General features: G+C 44.3%; 1 protein-coding gene across 1 annotated transcript in view; it reads left to right on the top strand.

Annotated features, from left to right (window-relative positions):
* The window catches only part of AKAP17A (A-kinase anchoring protein 17A), a 79,622-nt gene that overhangs the window by 9,538 nt on the left and 56,409 nt on the right, over positions 1 to 13,675 (top strand). Inside the window, exon 2 of the mRNA XM_078657567.1 lies at positions 7,066 to 7,839. Within this exon, the coding sequence (XP_078513693.1) occupies positions 7,078 to 7,839 (762 nt within the window). The 5' untranslated portion in view covers positions 7,066 to 7,077. The remainder of the gene's footprint in view (positions 1 to 7,065; positions 7,840 to 13,675) is intronic.

The following is a 13,675-nucleotide window of genomic DNA, read 5'->3' as shown; positions in this document are numbered from 1 at the left end:
TTAAGAACAATTTATTCCTCCTGATGAGCCAACCCTAGACACCGTGGACAAACGTCTTAAGGCCCTTCAGGACACAGTTAAATCTACCATTGACACCCTCATTCCCCTTAAGCAAACCTCTCGTGCCCCAAAACGCACTCGGACCCCTTAGTACTCGTCCGCGCTTAGAGAAGAAAAAAGCATATGTAAAAAGCTTGAGCGCCTCTGGCGCCGCACTAAGGACGCATCTGACAAGGAGCAATTCATGTTAGCCCTCGTTACCTACCATAAGAACCTAAAGGCGGCCCGGAAAAAGTACATATCCACACAACTAGAGCAAGCCGATAACGGACCTAAAACCCTCTTCCAGGTCCTTAACAGCCTCTTTAATCCCACTGCCTGCAGTCCAGCTGAAGAACCCACTCAATCTCTGTGTGATGAAATAGCCAGTCACTTTTCCCAAAAAATCGATGACATCTATAATACAATTTCTGCTACAAATGCCAATCTCGGCCGCAATATATCCATTGATCCAGCCCACAGACCACTTAGTCTCATCACCCGGGACAAATTCCCCCCGCTGACCATTCCCGAAACCGAATCCCTTATTACTTCAGCCAAATCAGGCTCTCCCAAAGACCTTCTCCCAGCCAATATGGCCAAAAAACTTGCAGCTGAATTGGCAGCACCATTGTGTGCAGTCCTGAATAGTTCCATCAAAGAAGGCAAGCTGCCGGATGATTAGCAAGCGGCCCAGATTATGCCCATTAGGAAAAACAGCAAACTCTCTCCTGAAATTATTACTAACTACCGGCCAATCTCCCTTCTCCCCTTTACAGTAAACTATTAGAAAAACATCAACACCCACCTCTCCAACTTTTTTGAATCCTCCAACTGTCTAGACCCCACACAATCGGGATTCCGTCCTAAATATAGCACCGAGTTTGCCCTGGTCAATGTGATCGATGACATACGTATGCAGGCGGATGCTGGTCGAGCAGTAATTCTCATACTCCTCGACCTCTCCGCCGCATTCGATACCGTCTCACATCAGATCCTGCTAGAAAGAGTAGAATCAGTTGGGATCCAGGTCACTGCACTAGACTGGAGAAGGGACTTTCTCAGTGGCAGAACACAAACTGTCCATCTCAGACCTTTCAGCTCAGAAACCACCCCAGTGACCAAAGGAGTACCGCAGGGCTCCTGCCTCAGCCCCTCACTATTTAATATTTATGTAGCCCCTCTCGCCGCACTCCTCAGGAAAAGCGGGTTCATCCCAATCACGTACGCAGATGACACGCAGCTCCTCCTCACCTTTGACAAAGACACCCCGGATATTAAAAACACTTTCCTCGAAGGAATGAGGACAATAACAACAAGGATGAGCAGAAACTTCCTGCAGTTAAACGCGGGCAAAACCGAAATAATGCTGTTCAGAGAAGCACTCTCTACCAGGTCCCCCAGCTGATGGCCGGAAGAAATGGTCCAAGCACCATCACCCAAGCCAGTTGTTAAAAACCTTGGAGTCCTAATCGACAGCAAACTCAACCTCGACGAACATATAGCTGCCACTAAACGAGCCTGCTTTCACGCACTCAGCCTTCTCCGCAAAGTCTTTCACTTTCTCCCCACGTCCACCCGTAAAACTCTGGTTCATGCCCTGGTCCTAGATTTCAGTAACGCCCTGCTGATCGCTGCAAGGGAATCTGCCCTGGACGGCCTTCAGGTGGTGCAGAACACTGCTGCCCGCCTAGTAACCAACTCACCTTACCGCACCCCCTCACTGCCCCTGCTCCGTAAACTCCACTGGCTACCCATTCGCATGAGCATTACATTAAAAATCTGTTGCCTTGTGTTTAAGGGCCTTAACCAGCTCGGTCCCCTGTACCTGACCAACAAACTGACCAGACACTCACCCTCGCGCACTCTCTGCTCGCACGGGAAAGGCCTTCTCACCATCCCGCGAATCAAACAAACCAGATTGGGAGGCAAATCATTCTCCCATCTGGCGCCCCAATACTGGAATCAGCTCCCTTTGGACATTCGCCTCTGTACCAACTACCTTAGCTTCAGAAAAAAACTGAAAACCTCACTCTTCAGCTAAAAATTCCTCACTGCTATACCTGCTGCGTCTACAGCGCGGAGATACCCCATGTGGGGTGATTCAGGCGCTCTACAAATTACCTAAATAAATAAACCAAAATTGAAACAAGTGGCGTGCGTGTCACTGGGCACAATCCTAGCTCCTCCTACGGTCTTTTGGTGTCTATTACGCGCTTGGTGCGCGTAATAGACACAAATAGGCCATGGGAGGAGCTATGCCCGCGCCTCTGGCCAATTGCGTGCAGTCTTTTAGATTAAGACGCACGCAAAGGCCAATGGGGGAGCTGAAAAGGGAACGCACGAGCGTGTGCGAGTCCTAGATCCGCTTGGTTTCCCCGTTTTTCACTCACCAAAGGTCTCGCGAGCACACGCAGGTCGCGAGACCTAAAAAGTAGTAACTGAAAAACCAAGCACTGTAAGGACACAGTAATACGTTAGCACTCTGGGGGGACAAACACAGGAAAATTAAGGCAGGCCCACATAAGCTAATGAATAAGAAGCAAGCAAATCCTTTGCAATGAAGCTACCCATTAGTAAGCAATCTGTGGGCTTTAAGCCCAATTTAAGCTAGTAATATTTCTTGCAACAGAAAGCACATGTGCTGTGTAGTAGGCAAGGCCTAAAAAGAGCTGCATATAACTTGTTACAAAAAAATAAAACCATGAAAAGTACGTAGTAATTTGTAAAGGTCGGTTGACACATGGAGAAGAAGTCTACACGTTGGCATATAATATTGTTGTATAATTGTGGCCAGGCTTTGCGTTTGGATGTGGCGATTGAACACTATAAATGGATAATGATTGATGAACAAATTACTACTCCTGTCACTGGTATGACAATGTGATATAGATGGATATATTTTATTTGCATAGTCAATTAAAACCATTGCAGCACAGAAGAATTTCAATTTAAAAACAAAAGAGTACATGCATAAAACTACTGTCAAATTTCTAGTATTTATAAATTATTGCTAACAGTGTTGCTCTACACCGGCGGGTGAAGCTATAGGGTATGTAGTCTCTTTTTATAGCTGCAATTCTGGCATTTTCTGCTTGCGTAACCTCACCTAGGCGACAGTTCAGTTGTGGATCGGTGGATGCGAAGCATGCCAGTACTGCTTGCCTCCTTGTGCGTACCCCTCGTATGTTAAATTGTTGTTTTAACAGTTGTTTCCGTTCCTTTAAAAGTTCTTTGCAGGAGCATAGAATATGCAGCAGGTCTTCTGTCACTGATCCACATAAGCGGCATGTGGAACCTTCTTTCTCCCTTAGCCAAGGTGGTAAGTGCTGTATACATGGTAGCAAGCCAAGCCTATATTTCATGCAGCTGATCTTTGTTTTTTGCGTACCCCAGGTTAAAATAATTTTGTGATGTAGGCTTCACATAGGAGTTTAGAGTCATCCATCCATGGGACCTTTTTGATAAGGCAGCCTTGTCCTCCAGCCATGAAAGATGTTTCACTGTCTTCCATATCAGTTTTTTAAAGGTGGTGGCTGTTGTGGGTGTTTCCCAAAGCTGATTTAGCCCCATGTTCTGTAAACTGCTGTTGAGATACTCCGCAGCAGGGGTTGCTGTGTATAATTGAATCTCCTTCCATAACTGTTCATTAAGAGTTCCCTGTTCGGCTTTCCGCACTTTATCCCAGTTGATGATGTAAGCCCCTTGCCTTGCAATTTATTGTTTCTGCAGGCCAAACTTGAGTCTAATTTGTGCAGGCGAAGTATATTTAGGTAGCCCTAAGATGATCCTGTATGCAGTTGTTACTGTGGCATCAAGTGTTTTGGCATCTCTTCCTTTCTGTGCATTGCTGCCATAGGTGATTGTTGGTAGCAGCTTTGTGCGGACCACTTGTGCCAAAGGCAGGATCGAAGGGCTTTTTAGTTTTGGGTTTAACGTTTTTAAGGAGATGACTGGCGCTAGGCCTTCATGCCTAATGCTATGTTTCTGAGCCACAAATCGGCCACCTTTATCTAGCTTTACTCCCAGGTATTTATATTCTGTTGTGTCCTCGATTCTGGTCTCTTCCCCAGAACCAAACAGGTGGCTGTCTCCTTTTTTTCCCCCCCCAACCATCAGGGTTCTGGTTTTGTCCAGATTTATCAGTAAGTCGTTTGCCTTGGAGAAATCGTGTGTAGCATTTAAAAGGTGTTGAAGCCCTACTTTTGTTTGACTGATCAGGACTATGTCGTCCGCGTATAGTAGACAGGGTAGCAATATGTCCCCTATTTTTGGGGCGTGTGAGTTACACCTGGTTAATTTTGGGACCAGATCTGCTATAAACCGATCAAAAAGTGTGGGAGCCAGAATGCATCCTTGTTTCAGCCCCTTCTCCGTTGGAATCCGCCTTGACAGGAAGGACCCGTTGCCTAGCTTTATCTGTACCCATGTCAGTATGCAGGTTTATCAGAAGATTTAGTAGGGACTGTGGCAGCCCTCAGCTTTGCAGTTTAAGCCAGTCTATTCCGGTTGACGTGGTCAAAGGCAGCCTTATAATCGATGAAGCATAGGTAGAGTGGCCTTCTTGCAGATTCTGCCTTATCCATAAGCATTGCCATGCTGAGAATGTTTGTAGTTGTCCCAGCTGATTTAGCGAAACCTGTCTGATGTAATGGTATTGCAGATTTTTCTTTGACCCATGACTGGAGCTCCTCTAGTAGTGTACCAGCAAAGAATTTAGCCTCTTTATCTATTAGGGCCACTAGACAGTAATTTTGTGGTTTTGTGTATTGGTGAGATGATTGAACCCCTCCAAGAGGATGGCAAGATGTTCAGCTCCCTTATTTCTCCAAATAGGGGTTCCAGCGCTTCTGCCCAAAGCTTTGGCTCTTGTTTGTAGAGAACTGGAGGGATGCCATTTGGGCAGGGAGCACTTTCTCTCCGTCCCTTTCCTATTTGCCGTTTGATGGAATTAGTATGGTTTACGTACGGATCCTCTTTGAGTTTATCTCTTCTTGATTTCCAAGGTGCCATAAGGTTGTTTACAGCCCAGGCCGTAGTGGTGGTTTTGGATTCCGACGTTTTTTGTTGTTCAAGGACGTTAGCGCTATGTTCCGTGGCTTAATGGAAGTGAGACCTCCGATAACTTGCTCAAACATCCTCTGAGATATTTGAAGAGGTTCCGTCGTAATTGGGGTGGATACGTTTATTTATGGTGCTCCAAAATCTAGCACTATTGTTGTGCTTGGTGTCGTCCTGCAATTTTACCCAAAGGTCATTCTCCGTGTCTCTAATTGCGTTCCTTTTCAGTTTTTTTTGTTGCATTTTTTGCCTCTTTAGTGATTAAAATTTTGTTTTGTCATTTGGCTGGTGGCGGAGTAGTCTCAATAGACGATAAATGGAATTTTTTAATGATCCTGATTTCTTGTTTTGCAGTTTGTGATATGGGCTTCGTGACGCTGAATCTCTGCTGGGTCCGTGGTTTAATCTTGGTTGCATATGCTTCCATGTTCGTGGTGAAGCATTCCCATTTCTTGACTTCTCCTTGTCCACCCCTTAAGTTAAAGTGTTTTGTAATTTTCAGCATGTTGCTTTCTGCAGCTGCCTTGAACTTGATTCTTTTGAGATTGATGGCGAGTTCTGATCCTTGAAGTGCCCGGCAGCGTTCAAATGTAGGCACAGTCGTCCTGAGCTCTATTTCCTGGGGCTGGTGATCGCTTTCACCTTTATCACCCAGCTGGTATGACCATGTGAACGTCTTGAAGTTACATTTGAACTGTGAAATGTAAAATTATCATGCCTGAATTTAGCTCAGCAAATGGGACATTGATTTAGGTGAGCATTCTATATGTCTTGTTACAGTTGAGACTTCCATGTTTAAGCCATAAGAAAGCTTTTGGGAGTATTGTTCCGAGTGAAATGGATTGATTATTGCTTTAACGATCTATATATTCCATTGTCAATTAAAGACCAAACATTGTTGAATTAGTCTTTCACTGAGGAGTATAATCTGTTTAATCCGTCAACCAAAGAGTTTATAAGGCCTGCACCAAAAACTGCAATAAAGTATTATAATTAACTGGTAATTTGATACCTCTGAGAGCAATATTTGAGGGGGGAGTAGTAAAGGTGTCAGGGCGGTCGCGAGTAGCAAAAAAAGATTTACTATACAATAGGCATTTAATTTGCAAAGCACATACCTGATAGCAGGCAGTCCTCTATCAGTTCTGGAAAAGTTAAAAGTAAACGATTTATCAGAAACTTAAAGAATCACAGGTCTCAAGCTCCCTCCCTAGTGATGATGATTTTCAATAAATTGTTGCCAGAGCACATTTATGTCTGTAGAAATTCACTCCACATGTGGTTTGCTTTGTAAATCAATCAATTTAGCACCGGATTAAACAAAACAGTACACATGTTTTGCTATATATTTGTTTTGCTTATGGCACGCAAAATGAGAATGCTCCAGCGTCTCTGGACAGTATTAGAAAAACAATAGCATGTTCCACTAATTGCAGAGGAGTTCCCCACCTTTGCCTATGTGAGGTGAGAGAGGAGATAATAGGAGCAGTAAGAAGAGGAAACTGAACTCCACAGACTATGTAGTGTGAATAGAGGACAGGTGGTGGGGAGAAGCAATATTAGTGAAGCATTAATGTGAGTAGATGAGGGTCTATGGGCAAAAGGTGACCCAGTCCATGTACAGCAACTTGGTGAGTATCAGGAGAGTGGTGGTGACAGGAATCTCTAGGTCGGTGCAGTAATAATCCCTACCTTTGACAAAGCTTCTGGCTTTTATACCAAGTTGGATGCATCCCACAACTGTCTCACTTGCCTCTTTGTTGTGGCTGACACCAGTTTAGTGCAGTACTCAATCGAACTGGTTAGCCCTGATCTGATGCTGATACGGAGATTATAGGGCTTGCCTTGTAAAGAGATGACTGGTAGGTTGTGCTCCTTCCAATTATTTGAATCCAAGTTGGTATTTTGAGCATTCCTGTTGTATGCAGCTCAACTTAAAACTATAGTCTGCTCTTTGTCTTGTAGGTTGAATTTGCAATGGCAGCTGCAACTATAGTGCACGATACATCCGAAGCAGTTGATCTCTGTCCTGCAATGGGATTACATCTAAAACCCATCACAAAAATGACAATCAGTGTCTCGCTTCCCCAACTGAAGCAACCGGGAAAGTCCATCTCAAACTGGGAAGTCATGGAAAGGCTAAAAGCTATGGTGCAGAACCATCAGTTTTCCACCTTGAGGATTTCGAAAAGTACCATGGACTTCATCCGATTTGAAGGAGAAGTTGAAAAGAAGAGCCTAGTAAAGGCCTTCCTCACTGCCCTCGATGGCAAAACAATAAAACTCAGTGGTTTCTCTGATATCTTGAAAGTACGTGCTGCTGAATATAAAGTTGATTTCCCCACCCGGCACGACTGGGACTCCTTTTTCCGTGATGCAAAGGACATGAATGAAAATCTTCCAGGAGAGAGGCCAGACACTATTCACTTAGAAGGGTTGCCTTGTAAATGGTTTGCCGCAAAAGATTCACTTTCTGAAAAGCCAAGCGAAGAAGTGCTTATTCAAGTATTTCAAACCTTTGGGGAAATACGTAATGTGGATATACCTATGCTAGATCCTTACAGGGAAGAAATGACTGGTAGGAATTTCCACACCTTTAGTTTTGGAGGACACTTGAACTTCGAGGCATATGTTCAGTACAAGCAATATGCTGGGTTTATAAAAGCCATGAACGCTCTGCGAGGAATGAAGCTGATGTTTAAAGGCGATGATGGGAAGGCAGTGGCATGCAACATCAAGGTAAGGTTATCCTGCTCTAGGAATAGTTATTTTCATCTTGCAATCTTTGTTCTTAAGTTGCCCAAACAGCCACTAAGTTGATCTACTGTTTTTAAAGGTATTTAGTTAAAGTGCAAATCTTCTTTCTTAAAAGTGTCTCAAAGTAAGTCCTAAAAAATGTGTGTTTTAATACTCTGTTGCAAAAGTGTGGAATTTAATCAAATATCTTCTTGTCTGTGGGGTAGGTTGCTTTATAAATCTACTGGCCCTGAAGCAAAATCTACTCTTCGATTTCGTGGCACGTGGTGTGATGACAAATTATGGCAGCAATCTCATTATATAAGACCTCTGATATAGCCTCTCTGATTATGCCAGGGCTCATACCATAGTAGAGTAGTGTTTGAATACTTGCAATCCCCTTTTGTTGCCACCTTTCCGAAGATCTACATACTGGGGCTGAAGGTAGTGGTAAGCAATAGTTCCAGGATTGGAATGCCCTTTTGAGTGTGTGCAAACCTTCTAACTTGCATGTTTTAAGGGTTTTCACCAGCTCTTCTCTTATCTTTTCCCATACTGTGAAAGGTTGGACATGTACTCCTGACAATGGCAGATGTAAACTTCTTCCAGGGTTGGGGAAAAAAGTGGTTGGAGGAAAGTGAACTTTCAGACGCTCAACAGATTCTCACATCAGCAAATCAACACATGCGGGTTTGCTCTTTTTAAAATGCAGTTCACAAATATTTGTTAGAACTTTGATTTCTTGACCTAATTCTGTAAATGTTTGTGAATTCACGAAAGCCGTAAATCTGCACAAATGCAAGGACATATACCAAGGGTGCACTATTGAGATTTCTTTAATACATGTGCCTCTAATTAGGTCTGGCGTTAACCAAGAGGATTAGTGTTCATTAAAATTCTCTCTTTCTATTGACTGGATTCACTGTGAGTGACAGCATTCTACTCTTTGACAAGGAGCATATTGGCACACAAAGTAATTTTGTTCAGTGCCAGGAACTAATGTGGCAATGTGTGTTTTTTAAGACCAACATTTTTTTTGCTTTTTGCCAATGCTTGTTATGAAGGGGAGGGCACGGCAGCTCCCACACCAATAAGGTTTTACAATAACATGCCAAAACAAGACAGGCACTGACAAAACCAAAAGGATGACCACCAATTTCAGACCTACTGACTTTGCCAGTGCTTGTTCATTTTTATGTTTCCCATAATCTTGTTGAAACTGGTTACACCAATTGTTTTCCATTAGAATTTTTTTGGGGCAATACTAGCATGCATTAAAACTTTTTATAAATGATGTTGCAAAGAAATAGTATCTACAATTTTACAGTAGTTTAGCAAAATATTTTTTTCCTAATTGCATTTTTGTGTGAACATTTTATTTCTTTAATAGCAAAGAATCATCCATCTTGCTTACAAGCTTTTTCAAATATTTGCATCTAATCCGAGAGCATTCTGCGAGCATTATACATAGCCTCGTACTGGAACCATAAATACAAGTTCAAACAGCATTATCGTATGAATAAAAAAATTAACTTGACTTCAGACAATGCCCTTCCCTGATCCATATTGTGGTACTGTAAACTGGCAGCCAAAGGGTTTGTGTAGCTAAGGGTTGGGCCTGCTAGTCCCAAGGAAAAAATACACATGAAACTTGTTGCCCTTGACCCCAAACAATAAGTCCTGGGCGTCGGGCTACACGAATTACACACCCCTGCTGTTGGCGCTCCCTAACATAATCCAGTGTTGTACCGTAGCCCATACCTTAAGCAATGCATTGAACTAATGTCTATAGGCAGTGTGAGCTATATTGAAAATGGCCTCATGCTTCTGAAACGTTCTTTTGACACTCTGCATCTTTAACAAGGAGAGACTACTGATAGATCACAATTGAGAGCATAGGTTTTTCAAACAGTACTTCATGAGCTATGGTGATTTTATTTATTTATTTATATATATATATATATATATATATCGTCCAATTCTCGATAACGATGCACTCTCAGAGACTGAATATCTTCACCAAAGATTCATTGACTGCAAAAACCGCTACGCGTTTCGACACGAAAAGTGTCTTGGTCACGCAATTTGACTGCAGCAACAACCGTGCATAAATACAAGAGTAAACCATGTGAGAAGTTGGCATGGTATATGATGCTCACTAGTTCTAGTGATCACCTTGTACCATGCCAAGCAACCCTTATGGTGCAGGTTAAGTCAACCTTATAGACAAGCTATCCTAGGTGTAGCATGGACTAAGCAGTCTTAGGCTAAACTCTGTAAAGGCATGTGAAGCAAGCTGTTTTACCATACACAATCCCTTGAATACCAAATGAAAGTACACCACACATATATATATTGAAAATATATATAGATTTATTTCTACAATTATCCCTGATACTCTTTATGAGCACAGAAGCAAATGCGTTAAAACAAAACACAGTTTAAATACACAAAAGTTGCACAATTTTGGATGAGCCCTAGGGGCCACCTAAACCATATACTAAAATAGTGGTATAAGAACTACTATGGGGAAAGTGAAGAGGCCTAGGGCCTGGGGAATCGCTGGAGCTGTTCGGGACTAGCAGTGAAGAAGTCGGGAAAGGCCCGCGGGACTCGGGTGCAGTGCGGAAAGTGCACGCTTTACCAATGCAATGTCAATGGTGCGTAAAAGTTACAAAGTTAGTTATTAAGGAACCTTCCGAGTGACCTAGAAGGATGAAACTTTAGACACAGACACTAGAGGTGTGTACCAGTGTGGAAACACCGGCGTTGCTGAGTTACCTCACCCACAGGAAGCGGGTGCACAGGGTCGAAGTAGTGTCGGGTTTCGTCACGCAGGTCGATGGTGCTTGGAGCTGAAGGTGCTGCAGGCGGCTCGATGTGAAGAGTTCCGGTGGATCCAAGGGTGGATCTGAAGAGGTGAAGACCTGAAAGCAGAGGGGACAATGTTCAAAGTCACTAGCCAGTGACTACCGTGGAACCAGACTGGAACCAGGCAATGTCGGGTGCAAACAGGTGATATCGTGTAGCTTCTCTCTGCAGCCACGTGGACACGAGGGGTCGAGTACGTCCAGGAGTCGGTCACGAGCTGTCCCACGCAGGCTTCTCGCTGTTGGCGGTGTCGGCAACTTGATTGGAGCAAACAGGCCTTGGCTAATGCAAGCCACGCAGGAATCGAAAAAGGCTTGTTACTCGGACCAGCAAGGTCAGAGCAGGTGCTCCTTTTTACAGGAGCGTGGGCAAGTCTGGAGCAACCAGACCCGCAGTGTAAGTTGAAGGTTTCGACGCCAAGATGGCCGCTAGCCACGTGGCAAGTGGATGGGATGGCGCGTCGAGTGGCACAGTGCAAAAGGGCCCCACGCAGATCGTGGAGATGCTGGGGGGCTGATCTTCGGTGCAAGGGCTGCTCGAGGTTGGGGCTTCTCAAACCCCAAAGCACAGCGTCGAGGGTGCCTCTGATGCTGCGCAGTCAGCGTTTCGGGGGTCTTCCAAGAGGTCCGGTCCCACGTCTCTCGGTGCCTCCACGGGTCCCTTCTTTGCAGGGACTGTGGATCGGGCGGTGAGAAGTCTGGGAGTCTGGGTCTTGTCAGGCTCTGGGCTCGGGCTCCGGCGGGAGGCGGCGGCAAAGCAGACGTCGAGTTGCTGGTTGGTGCCTGTATTCACAGGGTGGTCACTCCTTGGCCACAAGGGAGATTCTCTTCCGTCTTCTGTGCAGCAGAATGTCGAAGTCCAGTCTTCTTCTGTATTTCAAGTTGATTCAGGATGATCTGAAGTCTCAGGACACAGCTCCCACTCTTATTCGAATCTGGGGGGCCGGATCACCTACTAGGTCCCTCCTCTGGGTGGAACCAGGAAGGGGGGTGGTTACACCCCCTTTCCTTTGTCCAGTTTCGCGCCAGGACTGGGGCTGGAAAGCCCCAGCACCGGTTTGAACTGGCCTATGCACAGGGACACCTTGTGTGCCCCAGGCATGTCTGATTCTATTCAGCCCTGTCCTACCCAATACACAAAATCCTGTCTGGAGTGGTGCTACCACCTCCCCAGGCAGGAAACCCTTTGTCCAAGCTGCCCTCGCTGGAAGGACTCCCAGCAGCAGGAGGTCAGACTTGTGTCTGTGGTGGCAGCATCCATTTTGTGATGCTAAGGCTCTGTTTAACTTTAACCGGGGTTCAGGCTAGGTACATGTCGTGTCCCTCTAGAAGGGTGGAATGCTACCCCTGTCGCCAGAACTGGCGAGGGGGTAGTATTCCAATTCGTATGACACCTTACTCGACATGTTTTGATAAAGCCAAACCCAAGATAGCATTTAACCGCGAGGTTCATAATGCACTTAAGAGTATATGGTATGGCAATATCATGAAACAGCTAAAGGACATGGTTCCGACAGCTGCAGACAGGCTCAGCTCATCCCAGAGCACCATCTCACATATTTCCAAGCACTCTGCCTCCAGGATTGATGAGGCCTTCCATAGGAGTGACTAATAGGAACATATGTGTCCATTTTAGGTTAGGTATAGGCATACTACACCCAAGTAAGGGGTGGTTACACCGACTTACCCCAGCTGAGTGATCAGCCAGTTGTGTCAAATATGGAGGCCAGGCCAGGGGTGGCACAATACATGCTGCAGCCCCTGGTAGGCCTTGGAAGCACCTATGCCCTGGGTACCTGGGTACACTGTTACAGGGGCCAATAAGGTGAACCAGTTCCAATTTCGTTATGCACCTAAAGTACATGGGTAACAATTTAGAGAGAGAACAGCAGGCTGTGGGTCTGATTAGCAGGCCCACAGCCACATTAAGTCATAAACCAGTGAAGCAAAAAGCAAAAATTTGGGGTGACCATAGGATAGCAGACCCTACTCTCCTACAAACCATACGTAAACATAGCCAGAGGACTTCATTACTTTAAGAAACCTCAGAGCTTTCTATTTAGCTCGGCGCCATTTTGTAACGGTATGGAGAGCTGTATTACTTCCTACTTGATACACAAATATGTACATTCTTTACATTTTTTACATATTGCAATACGGCGGTCTTGAAACTAACATGAAAAAACCGAGTTATTTTCAGTCATAATCATTTTTGTACAATCACGTTTCACATTGAACAAATGAAAACCATGATAAATTAAAGTTTCAATAAAGTTATTGTACATGTTGCAGCACGGTGGTCTTAAAAACTACCAGTGTCAGCTAGTTTTACTAGGACATAATAATTTACATACAATTTCATCTCAATTGAAAATAAAGTTTGAAAAAAAGTTTTTCGAAATTTATGTAAGACCCTAAAGACCACAGCACTTCAGCTTTGTGAGTACCCAAAGCGGGAATTTTACCAGTGGCCGCAGTAATACAGACTGTATTGAAAATCTCAGACATACCTATCCTATCTTGGGATAGAGTGCAATCGGACTAGTGCCACTAATATCCCGAGTTGAAACACAAGGTAAAACTTGGGCTTCATCTTCCTTCGCCAAGTGGCTTATAAAAAATACCCCATCATACAGTTTACTACAGTTTTATAAAAGAAATTGATATATCAATACCAGTGCCCACCGTTAAACAAAAAAGTGCTCAATTGTCTCTTATCTTATAAAAGAAGTGCAGGTGCTCTCGCGAGGAAAAGGGTAGGTAACCCGTGTAGTGTCCAAAAGTGAATGTGAGGGGACCCTTCTTTTCCTCCTGAAAAATAAATAAAAAACCACAAGGAAACAATATCAATATCCATAAAAACATGTGTTAAAATATATCTTCTAAACTTATTGTACACAGATTGCAGTATATATTTCTAGGAGAAATGCGGACACAAAATAGCCCTACACAAGAACCAGACTCCTACA

The sequence above is a fragment of the Lissotriton helveticus genome, chromosome 8 (assembly GCF_964261635.1).
Source record: "Lissotriton helveticus chromosome 8, aLisHel1.1, whole genome shotgun sequence".
Lineage (NCBI taxonomy): Eukaryota > Metazoa > Chordata > Amphibia > Caudata > Salamandridae > Lissotriton > Lissotriton helveticus.
This window is presented reverse-complemented; position numbering and strand designations above follow the sequence as displayed.